General features: G+C 36.3%; 2 protein-coding genes across 2 annotated transcripts in view; both read left to right on the top strand.

Moving 5' to 3' along the window:
• Positions 1–16,013, top strand: part of LOC134817291 (double-stranded RNA-specific adenosine deaminase-like) — a 536,580-nt gene that overhangs the window by 144,657 nt on the left and 375,910 nt on the right. The window lies entirely within an intron of this gene.
• LOC134822568 (cancer-related nucleoside-triphosphatase-like) lies at positions 15,216–15,914 on the top strand. Its single transcript, XM_063833693.1, has one exon. It carries the CDS (start codon positions 15,218–15,220, stop codon positions 15,788–15,790), a length of 573 nt encoding a protein of 190 aa, XP_063689763.1. The 5' UTR covers positions 15,216–15,217; the 3' UTR covers positions 15,791–15,914.

Here is a 16,013-nt window from a genome sequence, read left to right as displayed (position 1 = left end):
AAAATGGGCCGAAATGTATAAATGCTATAAAGCGTGGGTCAGTGAAACAAGTACAGAGGACAACTTTCAAAACAGGAGTTTTATGGCCGCCCAAAGTCTCAATAACATCACCTCCACCTAGTAATAAAATTATGAAATATGAAAAGTGTGAAACAATCAAATAATAAAATATTCAAAATATATAGTTGTCTCTTAAATACAGATAACGTCTGAAAATTCTTAAAATAATCATCACTCCTTCATATACTGATCAGTGTCCGAGAGTGTAACTCATGATGACTTCTTATCACGGCTACATACCTTCCCGTACCGGATGTAGTGGTCGAGATGAGTCTGTTCCGCCCTCTTCTTCTTCAGGTCAGTGACCAGATGCTTCCTTGTTGCTCGTTCTTCGCTGGATCTGTCTGGACATATCCATACATCTTTGTGCGTCTCCCTCAGTCTCCCTGTTTTCATCAGAATCTGATGAACCGCTGTTGAGCTTGGGACAGTGATCTTGACTGGTCGGATAGCCGTACTACCTGGCCTCTTCCAACCGACTCTAGTCGCTTCGAAGTGAGGTTTCTCCCCGATCTCCTCCAAAACTGCGGTAACTAGCGCTGGAAGCTGTTCTTCCTCCTCTTCTTTCAGCCCAAACACGATCAGGTTCTTGCTCCTGTCCTCCTCTGCAGCCACACTCTTCATCACCTTCTTCAGGATTTTACTGTTGCAGACCGTACCACTTGCATTGTTCTGTTGAACAGCTGCACTATAGTTCTGAATCCCTGACTCCACCGTTGTTTGGACTGTCTCCTCAACAGACGTCTTAAGCAACTGTAGTTGTTCGTCCTTCTGCATCAGCAGCTGGCCCTGCAGTCTGATCACCTTTTCTTTGTCTGCTAGTGCTTCCGTCTTGAAGCACTCGATGATCTCCTTCAAGAGATACATCTGACTACTCTGCCGACGAACAAGGTCCACTGCATCCACAATCCATCTAGACAGAGTCTGTTTATCCTTAGTCTTGATCTTTTCACGACTTTCGTAGTCAATTTCACGGTAGTCCATATGCAGGTCTTTTTCTAACTGATCGGACCAGCGTGCAACACAGCCTTCCACATCTTCCTGTTGATCATAGTTGAACTCCTTAATCAACTCCTGGGATCGGGTCAAAGTTGGGTCATCCCCCATAGTGTACTTGTATAGTAATGTACAAGTACACACGCAAAGGTAAACTACGCGGTAACAGCAAACTGAACTTATTGCAAATTTACAAAAGATAAGAGAGCTCGATATTTGCAACACAAGCTACACTGATTACACACACGTGTAAATTATGTTATAACATAATTAAGAGACCATAACTTAAGCTTATCTGATTTTAATTTATTGCCACTTACCAAGAATTGAGGGAATCTATTATGTTAATAATTAGGAAAAGCAGAATGAATATCTTAGGTTTAATACCCGATGTTGCTGAAAAACGCTTTATTAACTTAAATATAAGTTACAGTATTATATAGTAGTAGAAAGCATAATTAGTTATATTTATACTGGGACTGTTATGCTACCATTTTATTTTAATTAAGCATTTTTTTGTAAAAATATTTATGATGACGTGTGATGTTGTTTGCATTAGTCAGTATTATAGCAAACTTGTTAAATGTTGAAATGGATCATATTTATAGAAATATTTCAATTCAGACATTACATGCTACAGAATCATCAAAATCTTTTGATTTTGACTCTTTCGGCCAACTCTGAATTTCTACTTCATGAATGCATCTTTTTGATATAGGATTTCTATACTATATCAAGTCATAATTTTATTTACTGCCTTGCACAGCCTCTAAGAAACATCCATGATTATTTTTTATTAGCAATGATCATTCGTCTGTGCAAGTGGCCCAATATAATAAGCTCATTTTCCACTACACGAGCATCATGAGGCCAATATCATATAAGTAAGAGTCAAGGACACTTGTGTACTATGATAGATATTACTCAAATAATTTTGTAACATAGCTTTGACATATCATCTTTAATTTTATTAACTTAAGAAGAGTTTTACAATTTAATCATAACATTGTCAATTTATGTAGTAGGTGCATTTAGTAGTAGGTGCATTAGTGTACTTATAGATATTTCTTAATCAATTTACTTTAAATCGTATATGTTATCAGGGCGAAAAGCTTGAAACTGGCTCAGAGGGTTCGTAGTCCCAACAGACCCAAGCATAGCAAACTTGTGTTTCATTTGTAAATGTTCTAAGAAATCCTATAGTACAGTATTTGGTTATTTATCAAGTTAAGATTTTCTTCATGACTCTGTATAAGGATACTAATAATCCCAATAAATGTGCGTGTGTGTGTGTGTGTGTGTATGTGAGTTTGCATGCACGTGTGTAATTCCCGAGCGGCTTAATTAAGAAAGCGGTTAGAGTTATGGGACTGGTTTTTTTTGTATAGTTTCGACAAAACTCTGAAGAAGCCAATAAGCAAATTGTTTAAAAATCGCCTGGTGGTAAGGGGTTGTTCCGATATTATGTAATCAGCCGAGGGGGGGAGGGGGTTCTCAAATGATGACGGTTGAAAATAACAAGTGGACAATATTTTAATTCAAATTCCACTCAATTTCACTCTGATCATGACAGTAAACAAATCTAGGAATGGATCGGGTGCTAAAGTAATTAATTTTAGTTTGGAAAGTGCTTGGCCGCAATTTAACAGACAAAGCTACAGAAGTACGCCCCACTAGGAAAAATTAAATCTATTGCAATGACATAATCGCAGCTTTGATATGCGATCGTTTTTATCCGTAAACTATTTGCAGCTTTGACAGTTAAATGTCTATATCTGGTATACTATTAGCAGATAAGAAATAAATCTAATCCTTAATCAGTGCTACCACATGAGACTTGGTAAAAATCTATTCAAATCAAATTTTTGGTAATTTAGTAAAAAAAAAGATGTAGGTTTTAATTGTAGCGCGATGCGTTACTGTACCGCGCCGCGCACTCAATGAGATGAATTGACATCGTCAATTAAGGTTTTAAGTACTCATATTTTAACATAAGGTCCCCACACATAATAATTAATAGAAATACCCCAGGAAACCTTATTGGTAGGGGCCTAACTTTGGAAGTAAAAGAGATAGAAACGTCTGGTTTTCAACAAAATGTTCGCCTTGTAAAAATAACGTTTCCCCCAGGGGGAAATTAAAAACAACGTAGATTTTGAATTATCGCGAAAAGTCATATTTTAGGCCTTACAAAACTGCGCAGCTATAACTTTGCAGATTGTTGTTCTCTGATTGGCTGAATCGTATCACGTGGTACGCGGTACAATTGCATCTTTGGAATGTTTGAAGCGTGCAAATGCAATGAACTTACGAGCGCGCGCAGAGCTCAACAAGCTTTGAAAAGGCGATTACCCTGTAGTAATATCGCTAGCCAGTAAGGTTTGCTGGGACCCACACTCACCAGGTAAGCGTAGTAACGAAAAGTGACCAGTTTAATTATTTAGTGCGCCATTCCCTTTATATTGAACACAATTACAATCAGTCCACTTTTGTCTGGGAAAGCTTATAGCAAGTATAAATTGTAAATGTTAACATATTCAATTTATAACACCAAACCAGTGAAATTTCAAATAATAATTCAAAAATAATTACAAATTATTTTATACTTGAAAATTTTTAAAATGATCAAACACAATTTTTGTTTTACGCTAATTATTTGATTGACGATGTCAATCCGTCGAGATCGTTGCTCTGCGAAGCAGAGCAACGATCGTCGACGGATTGCTTCGATGCGAAGCAAGAATGCTAGTTTGCGCGGCGCGTCGAAGCGGCGAAGTCCTCCAAGCTAATTATTAATTTAGCGCGCATAATATTGTTGTCCAATGTCCGATCCACTAGACTGTTAATAAAATACTCGACGCGCACTATTCCCTTGCATTTTGCCTCAGGCCAATATTTCCAAAAAAGCCGCCCGGCGCGCGCTACTTCAAAAATCAAAATCTTTAATAAAATTTAAACGGGAATCATCCGTTTGACGGATGTGACATAATCATCCGTCAAATCATTCGTCAAATAAATGAAATTATTAAGTTAAATATGGTTTATATTATAACAACTTTTAACGCGATACACTGCTTGGTTGCGTCACTTATCAAATAATACTTTTGTGGTGTTATTATTGTTGCAAAGCTTTGCTGGGCGGCACTCAAGCTCAGTATATTATTTTGCCGAATTGTTATGTTTAACGGGTGATACTCGTAAAATATCTGTTCCATATATTGTACGGGCGAAAAAGTTGGTCGCGCGCAGTACGCCGCGCTTTTGGTGTTGACCATTGGTGGCAGGTACTTTTCGTCCTATTACGTCACGGCGCAGTACTGCACGCACACTACACACTGATAAAGCTTCTCTCATATCACAGTTTAAGTTAGAGATAAAACCTAGTTAGATCATCGATCAGTTAGTGATTAACAAAGAAAACAAATTTATTGAAACAACGGATTATAATATATAATGTTTATCTTTCTAAATCCCGTGCACAGTGTAACATTATGAACTGGAATTTTCATCTTAAATTCTTTGATCGGAGCAACATCTTGAAGATTAACTCAATCTTCAAGTTCAAGCGTTCGGCATCATTGTAGAGGATTTGTAGAAGAACGTTTTGGCAGTAACTGAAAGTAATTCATTTTAATTGATCAGAGGTCGAAACTCGGTTTATCAGATGGTTTGGGAGTTAAGACATGATGCATTACTGATTTAACTACAAAACTTGACCCACAATTATGACTGTTCACAATATTGAGCCTACAGTGTGACTGAATTGTATTTTTAAGCCATATAATTATATTCCAAAAATTCTAGTATGTCCTCACCTACTGTATGTTTTACAGTTTTATGAGAAGGAGACCATTAAAATAGAGTATAGATTATTCCCAGCAGTACATTATCTTCCAGAAATAACAAGGGCACGACATTCCGGGCCCGGCACAGCAAAATGAGAGTCAGAGATTAGAGAAGAAAGAACATTCTTCTTTGTCAGACGTCAGTATAGCCGTTTTCATGTCAGAGAGATCCTTCGGCGACTATCAGTATCACACAATGGCAAGTCAGTCCATCAGTAACTGAAAATAAAACCCATTACGTTAGTCATAGTGTTGCTATTAGGAGCAAATGTTTAGATACAAACTGGTGTTATCGGGAAGGTTGGTAAGATATAATCAGAACTCGGCTAATTAGATATTTGATTTCAAACAAGTCATTTTTAGGTTATACTATTCCGGGAACATTATATATATCGTATTTCTGTCGATAAATGGTTACATTTTTATGTACCATTTATCGACAAAAATGGGCAATTTGTGCATGTGCATGGTAATTTTTAATTTTAAGTGGAATATGATACGCCCTTGTGCAGTGTGGAACCTACAGCGTGTAAAGAAATGTGTGTAAAGTATGATTATTTATAGATTACCGCAGCCGTAATAAAGTAATGACAAAGTAAGCGAACATGTACATCTCGTGATAACATTTCGGTCATGAAGTTGGAATATTACAACAACATATTATTTTAATTGCTCACTTCACTTGGAGAGAATTCAGGTACGTGTGTTAATAATTGTGTACATAATTCTGAAAATTGGAAAATTCTGGAACTTTAACGAAAATATAATACAAAATTGGTCGCAAAATTGAATATGGGATACTTAGGAGGATTATTGGGACAAAATTGGAACATTGGTTACATCGGTTCTAGACATGCAGTGATTCCCAAACTTGGTTTGAGTACTCCTAGGACAAACATTAACTCTTTCCGACCAATTTTGAAAATTTTGAGCACTTTGAGGATAATGTTCATGTTTGTTCATTTCCGTTCATTCCATAAACATGGGTAATGTTATGTGACTTTTGATGGCTCCTAGGCTACGGACACCTCAACTTATGTCGCTCCATTATTATTTCATCGTTAGAATAGTATGACTGTACAGTGTACGTACGCCTATTGAGTATAATTGATTAATTGCAGTTATAAAAATTAATTACGTAGTCATCTTAGCAAAACGGCTATGGAAAAGTTTGCAACTATTTCAGTACAAACCATCAAACGTCTTTAGATCAATACAAGATGGCCATGGTTTATTGTTTACTCTACGATCTAATATTGTTGGTTGAGCTTGATAGCAAGGTTGTAATTATTACACACCAAACACATACTAGTAACCACTCTAAACCAGCAAGGGGCAAGCTCGCAAAAATGGGCGCAAGAAATGGGGGCCGGTACAAATTTTGAAAAGAAATCGCCTCAAACTTCCAATTGCTAAATTCACTTCTTAGTTAATGCAGTGTGAGCATTTATTATAGGGAGCGTTCACATATGAAATCAGCAATATTTTGGCAAATTTTACCCCCCCCTGTCAGCAACTTTCAGCATTGAGCGACCCAACCCCCCCCCCCCCCCCCCCCGGCCCCCCTAAAACCCCCTCCTCCCGTCAGCATTTCACAACCCCCTCCGGCCTCCCCCTCGGCTGCTGACGTCATATGTGAACGTTCCCTTATAACGCGGTTATAATAGCGCATGAAATGCTAAGTGTAGAGTTTCAGTTATTAGTATAATCAAGTCAGTTTAAGCGGGAAAATTTCGCCCACGTGCAGTGTGCGCTCCTCGCTACATGTTCAGTGTGCAGAAACAAATATCTCGCCAGACATTGACACTTTAATCAATTATGTTATATTACAGTTGATAAAGGGTTATGTCTGTGTGTAGAAGTAAAATTACTTATATAGCCTATCACGCACATGACACATCTCTAATCTCGTATTAACATTTTCCTTTAAAATGCTCGATCACATCACGAGACACGATGCCACACAAAATTATGTAAAGATAAGGTAAAAAGCGGACACAATATTTTTTCAGAAAGACTTCGTACTTTAAAGTGGTTGTACGGTACGTACTTTAAGCTGGGTACAGTACGTACTTCTCATCTTAGTTTAAGACATACTGGAATCATTTCAAACGATCGATTATTTACGTACGCTTTATCACAGACACAGTATTAGTCATATTAGTAGGAATATATTGGCGGAGAAACATGCATTGTTTTGTTTAAACCAATTGAAAACCAAATTTATAGCTCATATTTGCTGTTAATACCTCGCAGTGCCACTGCCCAGGGCGATTTAAACGACCAAAAGGTACATGTTTTTGTTGATACAGCGTGATATTCTCTTAAGGCCAGAAAGTGTAAATTTGTGTCTCAAAATTTAATCTGGTCATTATATGTTATGTGGTTGCGGCGGTATAGTTCAAAATCTGCAACAATATGGTCAAGACTGCTTGACTGATTTTGTAATCTAAAAGATTGTCATTTGCATCGAAAATTTTATTAAATCATTATAATTTTACCGGATCTGACGAGAATTCTGTTTAGTTTGAACAGGATATTTGACCACTGCTTCCCTTGCAAACCACATCGTTGATTTGGGTACCGCTCTTGGTTCTGTTGAAAATCTTATCCTGCAAGTAGTAGACTTATAAGTCTACAAATTTGCACAGAAATAAAATAACCTATTTCACAACCAAGTTGCATTCAAGTTAACAATAAATGACATTAGAAAATGATCCCACGATTTAATTTCATTATAAACTGAGTCTATTAAAAAAATTCGAAAATTTCATCGAAACATAATAGTAAACGACATAATAGTAAACGACTAAATTAGCACTGTCTTACTTAGAGGGGCATGCGGAAATTTTGATAAATTTACTTTGTGAGAATCTGAGATTATCTGAGATAACAAGATCAGAGTAGGCCACCCGGGTTTTATCCTTCGTGATCGTGATCCAGTTCTAGGGGAAGTGTTGTCCGTAAACGAGCTTCAGCGAAAAAGCAAAGGGGAGAATAACAGTATAACTCCTCTATATCATATTCTAGTAAAATGCAGCAGTGCTAATTTGTTCGTCGTCTTCTGCAGGATGGTACTCTAGCGATTTTCTAAAATCTGTCCGACTCTGCCCAAACACCTGGATAAATATATTGAATCAGTGAGATGTATCAATTTAATTACGTTTAATAATTTAACTTTTAGTTTACAATGACACAAATGTTTAACCTACCAACGTCCAACAGAGAAGAAGACAGTTTTTACCTGTTGTAATATAAATTAAAAACTTATCAGTAGAAAATGATATTTAAAAATCACTTGCTTACATTCTCCATTCTCCATAACGAAAACTTAACTCTCCTTGTTCTCGTTAAAAGTTTACAGTACTTCATCTTGCACTCGATCGGTCCTGGCTAACGAAATTTTGAAGAGTATTAGTTCATGATAATCTCACTGAGTTAAATATTTACCGTATTTATACCGTTAAAAAGCACACATTTTAAGGTTACTAAGCAACGACGCTGAAGCCGCCTTAAGTCAAGTCAAGTAAGTCAGTAAGCAACGACAAAAACCAGTAAAGAGGACTTATTTACACGGATACTAAATACTCAAGTACTAATTAACAGCAAATTTGTTTAAAACATATATTTTATTTTAAAAGGAGGTTATCATACATTTAAAGAGTGTACACCGTCAGATCATTTTTAGATTCATTTCATTTCAAGTCTGATTTAAACTAATTAACTAAGATATTTTAAGATTAAACTGTCCGGGGACCTGGAGACGATCAATTTAGTTCCAAAATGGCGTGTTCAGTCAGCTAGCCAAAAACATTATTACCACTAGACTACAACTATGTCACGTCATTAATAGCCAATAATAATTGCACTTTCTACGGATTCGATTATACAATTATAACTTTACTTGGCTAACGAATCACGTGATGTTTCTTGGATTATCACCATGGTAACTGGGAGGTGTTCACTGTTCAAACTCAAAAGATTTACTTTACAAACTGAGGTCTATGTTTTAATATCCATGTTCAATGGATAATTGAAGCTTAAATAGTAGGTATGATAAAATGTAAGATTTACACAAATGGTTTCTTGTTATTATACGCAAATCGTTCAGTACACACTGAGTGTAAGCGGATGTATGGGAGTTGGAACACACCTTAGAAAAAATTATTAACTTAACACAGCAGACTTATATTTAGTAACATATATAAAACTGGTGTCCATCACGTTGTATCAGATCTGTTACTATGGAAACGTCCGAGGGGCTAGTTATAGAATTCAACTTGGAAGTTTAGTCACAGTTCATTATTTGGTAAAATGAACAGGGACTCCATGTGATGCCGTTAAATAACATTAATGCCACTGGATTACAAGTGTGTCACGTCATTTCTAGCCAATGATTTAGATTATTATTATCATACGATATTTGGAGTACCTGCAGCATAAGGAGAACTCGAAATTCTAGTCAAGGGATATAGTTATAGCAAAAACGATCGGGTTAGGTCGCATCAACAATGCCAGTAGCAAAAATAGGTTTGATCTTCAAAATTAATTGTACACTGAGGTAAGCGACAAAAACCTTCATTTACATTGGTATGCACCATAATATTCGTTTGTTCATCTGCAGATGCAGGTAACAGCTTAATTATAGCCCACTAAACCGTAATATTGAACCGTAATATTGATTGATGATACACCGGTCAGATTTAATCTGGAAACAATCAAACAAATGACATGCAAGCAATCAAATTAAAGCTAGAAGCTGGAAGTGAATAGAATCTGTTATCAAATGTAATAATTGCACTTTCTACGGATTCGATTATACAATTATAACTTTACTTGGCTAGCAAATCACGTGATGTTTCTTGGATTATCACCATGGTAACTGGGAGGTGTTCAAACTCAAAAGATTTACTTTACAAACTGAGGTCTATGTTTTAATATCCATGTTCAATGGATAATTGAGGCTTAAATAGTAGGTATGATAAAATGTAAGATTTACACAAATGGTTTCTTGTTATTATACGCAAATCGTTCAGTACACACTGAGTGTAAGCGGATGTATGGGAGTTGGAACACACCTTAGAACAAATTATTAATTTAACACAGCAGACTTATATTTAGTTGTATCAGATCTGTTACTATGGAAACGTCCGAGGGGCTAGTTATAGAATTCAACTTGGAAGTTTAGTCACAGTTCATTATTTGGTAAAATGAACAGGGACTCCATGTTATGCCGTTAAATAACATTAATGCCACTGGATTACAAGTGTGTCACGTCATTTCTAGCCAATGATTTAGATTATTATTATCATACGACTTTTGGAGTACCTGCAGCATAAGGAGAACTCGAAATTCTAGTCAAGGGATATAGTTATAGCAAAAACGATCGGGTTAGGTCGCATCAACAATGCCAATAGCAAAAATAGGTTTGATCTTCAAAATTAATTGTACATTAAGGTAAGCGACAAAAACCTTCATTTACATTGGCATGCACCATAATATTCGTTTGTTCATCTGCAGATGCAGGTAGCAGCTTAATTATAGCCCACTGAACCGTAATATTGAACCGTAATATTGATTGATGATACACCGGTCAGATTGAATCTGGAAACAATCAAACAAATGACATGCAAGCAATCAAATTAAAGCTAGAAGCTGGAAGTGAATAGAATCTGTTATCAAATGTAATAATTGCACTTTCTACGGATTCGATTATACAATTATAACTTTACTTGGCTAGCGAATCACGTGATGTTTCTTGGATTATCACCATGGTAACTGGGAGGTGTTCACTGTTCAAACTCAAAAGATTTACTTTACAAACTGAGGTCTATGTTTTAATGGATAATTGAGGCTTAAATGGATAATTGAGGCTTAAATAGTAGGTATGATAAAATGTAAGATTTACACAAATGGTTTCTTGTTATTATACGCAAATCGTTCAGTACACACTGAGTGTAAGCGGATGTATGGGAGTTGGAAAACACCTTAGAAAAAATTATTAACTTAACACAGCAGACTTATATTTAGTTGTATCAGATCTGTTACTATGGAAACGTCCGAGGGGCTAGTTATAGAATTCAACTTGGAAGTTTAGTCACAGTTCATTATTTGGTAAAATGAACAGGGACTCCATGTTATGCCGTTAAATAACATTAATGCCACTGGATTACAAGTGTGTCACGTAATTTCTAGCCAATGATTTAGATTATTATTATCATACGATATTTGGAGTACCTGCAGCATAAGGAGAACTCGAAATTCTAGTCAAGGGATATAGTTATAGCAAAAACGATCGGGTTAGGTCGCATCAACAATGCCAGTAGCAAAAATAGGTTTGATCTTCAAAATTAATTGTACATTAACTCATTAAGGTAAGCGACAAAAACCTTCATTTACATTGGCATGCACCATAATATTCGTTTGTTCATCTGCAGATGCAGGTAGCAGCTTAATTATAGCCCACTGAACCGTAATATTGAACCGTAATATTGATTGATGATACACCGGTCAGATTGAATCTGGAAACAATCAAACAAATGACATGCAAGCAATCAAATTAAAGCTAGAAGCTGGAAGTGAATAGAATCTGTTATCAAATGTAATAATTGCACTTTCTACGGATTCGATTATACAATTATAACTTTACTTGGCTAGCGAATCACGTGATGTTTCTTGGATTATCACCATGGTAACTGGGAGGTGTTCACTGTTCAAACTCAAAAGATTTACTTTACAAACTGAGGTCTATGTTTTAATGGATAATTGAGGCTTAAATGGATAATTGAGGCTTAAATAGTAGGTATGATAAAATGTAAGATTTACACAAATGGTTTCTTGTTATTATACGCAAATCGTTCAGTACACACTGAGTGTAAGCGGATGTATGGGAGTTGGAAAACACCTTAGAAAAAATTATTAACTTAACACAGCAGACTTATATTTAGTTGTATCAGATCTGTTATTATGGAAACGTCCGAGGGGCTAGTTATAGAATTCAACTTGGAAGTTTAGTCACAGTTCATTATTTGGTAAAATGAACAGGGACTCCATGTTATGCCGTTAAATAACATTAATGCCACTGGATTACAAGTGTGTCACGTAATTTCTAGCCAATGATTTAGATTATTATTATCATACGATATTTGGAGTACCTGCAGCATAAGGAGAACTCGAAATTCTAGTCAAGGGATATAGTTATAGCAAAAACGATCGGGTTAGGTCGCATCAACAATGCCAGTAGCAAAAATAGGTTTGATCTTCAAAATTAATTGTACATTAACTCATTAAGGTAAGCGACAAAAACCTTCATTTACATTGGCATGCACCATAATATTCGTTTGTTCATCTGCAGATGCAGATGCAGGTAACAGCTTAATTATAGCCCACTAAACTGTAATATTGAACCGTAATATTGATTGATGATACACCGGTCAGATTTAATCTGGAAACAATCAAACAAATGACATGCAAGCGATCAAATTAAAGTTAGAAGCTGGAAGTGAATAGAATCTGTTATCAAATGTTAAGCTTAATTTCAATACAGTCTTAGACAGCGAGCAAAACAATAGTGAATCGATTACATCCTGCGTGAGTAAGTGTAGTTACAAAGCCAGACAAAATTGATGAGCGCTCGATTTTATCACAGAATTTCGATCTGCAGAGTGATTTTACGCCGCGCATAGCTCACGTGACTCAATATAAGCTCTCCTATTGGCGCAAACGTCTCAGCCAATCAGCATCTACGGCACTTTTCTGCCGTAATTGAGTCGTATTTCTACCTACCAGGACCGTCGACGAGTCCAACTCGGCGCGCGTCCTGGTAGGTTGTAAACCTACAATGTTATGTTTATGAACATTATAGCTGTTTATGAACATTATAGCTTGGGTCCCCATACCAGGTAAGGCAAAACGTTGATATGGATTGTCTTACGACCTTACGTTGTATGGATCGCCGCGCACGAATGCGCGGCTCCTCTGTACCGTAAAAACTTTACTATAGTGAAACTTTACTATGGTGAAACGATATTGGGGGCCGGGTCACGACGTGATATAAGATATGGAAGGGTTGGCAACGTCAATCAATGCATATTGCATCTGGTATCGAGCTAAAAATTACACTTACAGGATACATTAAAAGCTAAATTTACTACTTAACTGGGAATGCATGTAAGTCAGTATGTGGAGTTTTTGATCCCTCCAGTCATTTAATTGACCATTGTTAATGATGATCGGGAAGAAAGTGGCGCGCGCTACTTCGAATAAATTTAGACGAGTAACATCCGTCAATCCAGTCATCTTTTATTGGAATGCGAACGATTTACGGTTATACAAAAGCCAGACTCAAATTTATTTTGAATTCATACCAGCCTACCAGGTTACAATGTTGGTTAATTCAATGAAACAAGAAATTTTTCAATGAAACAAGAAATTTAATTTTAGCACATTTTACAGAATAAAAGATGTAAAACAATTCATAAAGTATAATGCCCATTTGGTGTATGACTTTTTGTCCTTGACTGCTTGTTTGGTTTTGGAAGGACAGGTTACTAACGGGGCAAGGAATGCGCGTGCCTGGGAGCTTTTGCACACACCAAAACGCTAGTTCAGTTAAGTTTTTAGAGACAAGGCTCAAATTAGGACTATAAGAAAAATTGTTAGCAGACATTAGGGGTTCTGTTTAAAGTTTTTACTATCTAGGTTGCAGTCTTGTTGTGACAAAAAGTCTACACTAAAACATGTTTGATTTTATATTGTGTAGTTCAAGGATTAAAAATGCACCTTCAAGGTGGATATTGGAGAGCAGGCGAAAGATTATGGCTTAAATTTATCAATGGTTATAATAAGCTATAAATATTTTAAACTATACAATGCTAATTAAAAATTTCTTTATACTTCATTCTCAAATTAAAATTTAAAAATTCAAAAATATACATTCATTTTATTAAAACTTTCTCACACATACTTTACTCACAGGACAAGACTTGGAAAACAGTAGCCTAGGGTAATTTAATTTAGATGTGTGTGACCAGCCAGTTATAATGTTTGGAAAATAATATTTGTGCAGTCAAAGTCTTTTACGGTCCAATCAAGCAGGGCGTGGTTATGTTGATTAGCTAGTAGCGCACGTTTTAGCTTTCCTCGCAAGCACATTACACTAGTAGTAAAATCAGTCATTCTGAACTTTGGGGTTAAAATGTTAAAAATTTTGGTTGATCTAGTGTTGTGATTGTCAGGTGGGTCTGCCTGACAGATTAGAAGGCAGGGTTTCCTTGATGAACATGTGTAACCCTCATGTAAGGATATTGGAGCACGGAATTTCATTATCTTGTAGAGCTCCAGGTAACTGTGGTATGTATATAGATTTTGTACAGCTAGAATATTATTATGCTTGAATATCGGTTTGGTGTGCTCTTTTATGAAGAATTTTTGGTCTAGTTTCTGGTGTCCTATAGGCCTAGTACGTGCACAAGTCTTAAACTTATCAAGGTACGCCAGTCTATCACCAAATAGTACTCTGAGACAGTACTTCTGAGCAGTAAATAATGAGCTTATACGTTGCTTCGCTGCCCCACCCCATACAGATATACAGTAAGAAAGATGTGATTCGAACAGGGTATAATATAATTGTTGGTGTAGAAATTCTGGAAGGGAGCAGCGGAGTCTACATAAAGTGGATGTGGAATGATTTAGAGTTCGCTTAAGAGCTTTGATGTGATCTTCCCATGATAGGTTCTCGTCAATTATAACACCCAGAAATTTTGTGGATGAAACCTTTTTGATTGGAAAGTTGTCTATAGTTAGTACACCTTCAGGGTGTGATAAAATCTCTGATTTAGAACCTGCCATGGTGGGTTTGAAGTGTATGTAGCAGCACTTGGACATGTTTATATGTAACTTATTCGCTCTCATATAAGACTGTAATGATGACAGAAGCTCATTTCCTCGTTCATATTGTTAAAAGCATACACATTTAAAACTATCAGAGGAGTCCAATCTAGCAGACTCTAGAAACCATGGTTCAGTTACTAAGTACCGTTCAAGTTGACACTGAGACACAAGCTATAAGTGTCATATCATAACTCACTATTGTGGATGAATAATTTTATAAATCATTGTGAGTAGATCATCGACTGCTTTAGAATAGGTTGTACAGCGAATCAATTGTTGTTTATTTACCTTTTTGTCTCACGTCATAAAACAATCAACCAGTGTGTTGTGGACAGTCCCAACATGCGGCTACTTCGTGAAAGCATAAATTTGTCATGTGTCGTAAAATATGTAATCATGAATTAAAGTCTATCCCATTTTTAGCCATGACGAAACACCTGTTACTGACTGGGGCCCCAGGTGTTGGAAAAACAACACTGTGTAAACATGTTGCAACAACTCTTAGTGAGAGGTATCCAAATCAGATCAAGGGATTTTACACTGAAGAAGTTCGCAGTAAAGACCAACCAAGGAAATCTTGTCGTATAGGATTTGACATTGTATCAGTGGATAATAAAACAAGAGCATCACTTGCTAGAGCACATCCAGAAGGAGTTCAAGCCCGAGGACCTAAGGTTTCAAAATATACAGTTGATGTAAACTCGTTTGAACAAAATGCTCTTCCCTTGTTAGGTCACAGTGGATCTGGGATAAGTATTATTGTTGTAGATGAAATCGGGAAAATGGAGCTCTTCAGTCACAGATTTAAAGCTCAAGTCATGAAACTTTTCGAAAGTGACCTTGTGTATCTATTGTGTACTGTTCCAGTCCAATCTATTCCTTTTGTTGATTCACTCAAGAACAGAACTGATGTTGAGGTTATTGAGGTTACAAGAGAAAACAGAGATGATATGATAGACAGACTTCTGAAAGTATTGGACAGCAAAATCAATAATTAGTCTGGATTAAATGTTTGAAGTGACAAGAGTGTCCGCAATAGGGATTGATCTTTTATACATACACATATAACTGAAGTCTTGAAACATATGAGTATTAATAATCAAAGGTTTATTGATATTTTAGATCTAACGAACTGTCAACCTGAATTTCTAAAATTAGTTTCTGACAATGGAAATGTTTAATGTTTATTATTGAAGTATCGAAGATGCAAGTTGCTGTTAC

Source organism: Bolinopsis microptera, chromosome 1 (genome assembly GCF_026151205.1).
Source record: "Bolinopsis microptera isolate Bmic1 chromosome 1, MBARI_Bmic_1.0, whole genome shotgun sequence".
NCBI classification, from domain to species: domain Eukaryota; kingdom Metazoa; phylum Ctenophora; class Tentaculata; order Lobata; family Bolinopsidae; genus Bolinopsis; species Bolinopsis microptera.
The sequence above is the reverse complement of the archived record's forward strand: the minus strand, read 5'-3'. Positions and strand labels throughout refer to the sequence as shown.

What these genes read in the sequence shown, in the direction of transcription:
- LOC134822568 (XM_063833693.1), top strand. Translation starts at nt 15,218, where the DNA reads ATGACGAAACACCTGTTACTGACTGGGGCCCCAGGTGTTGGAAAAACA.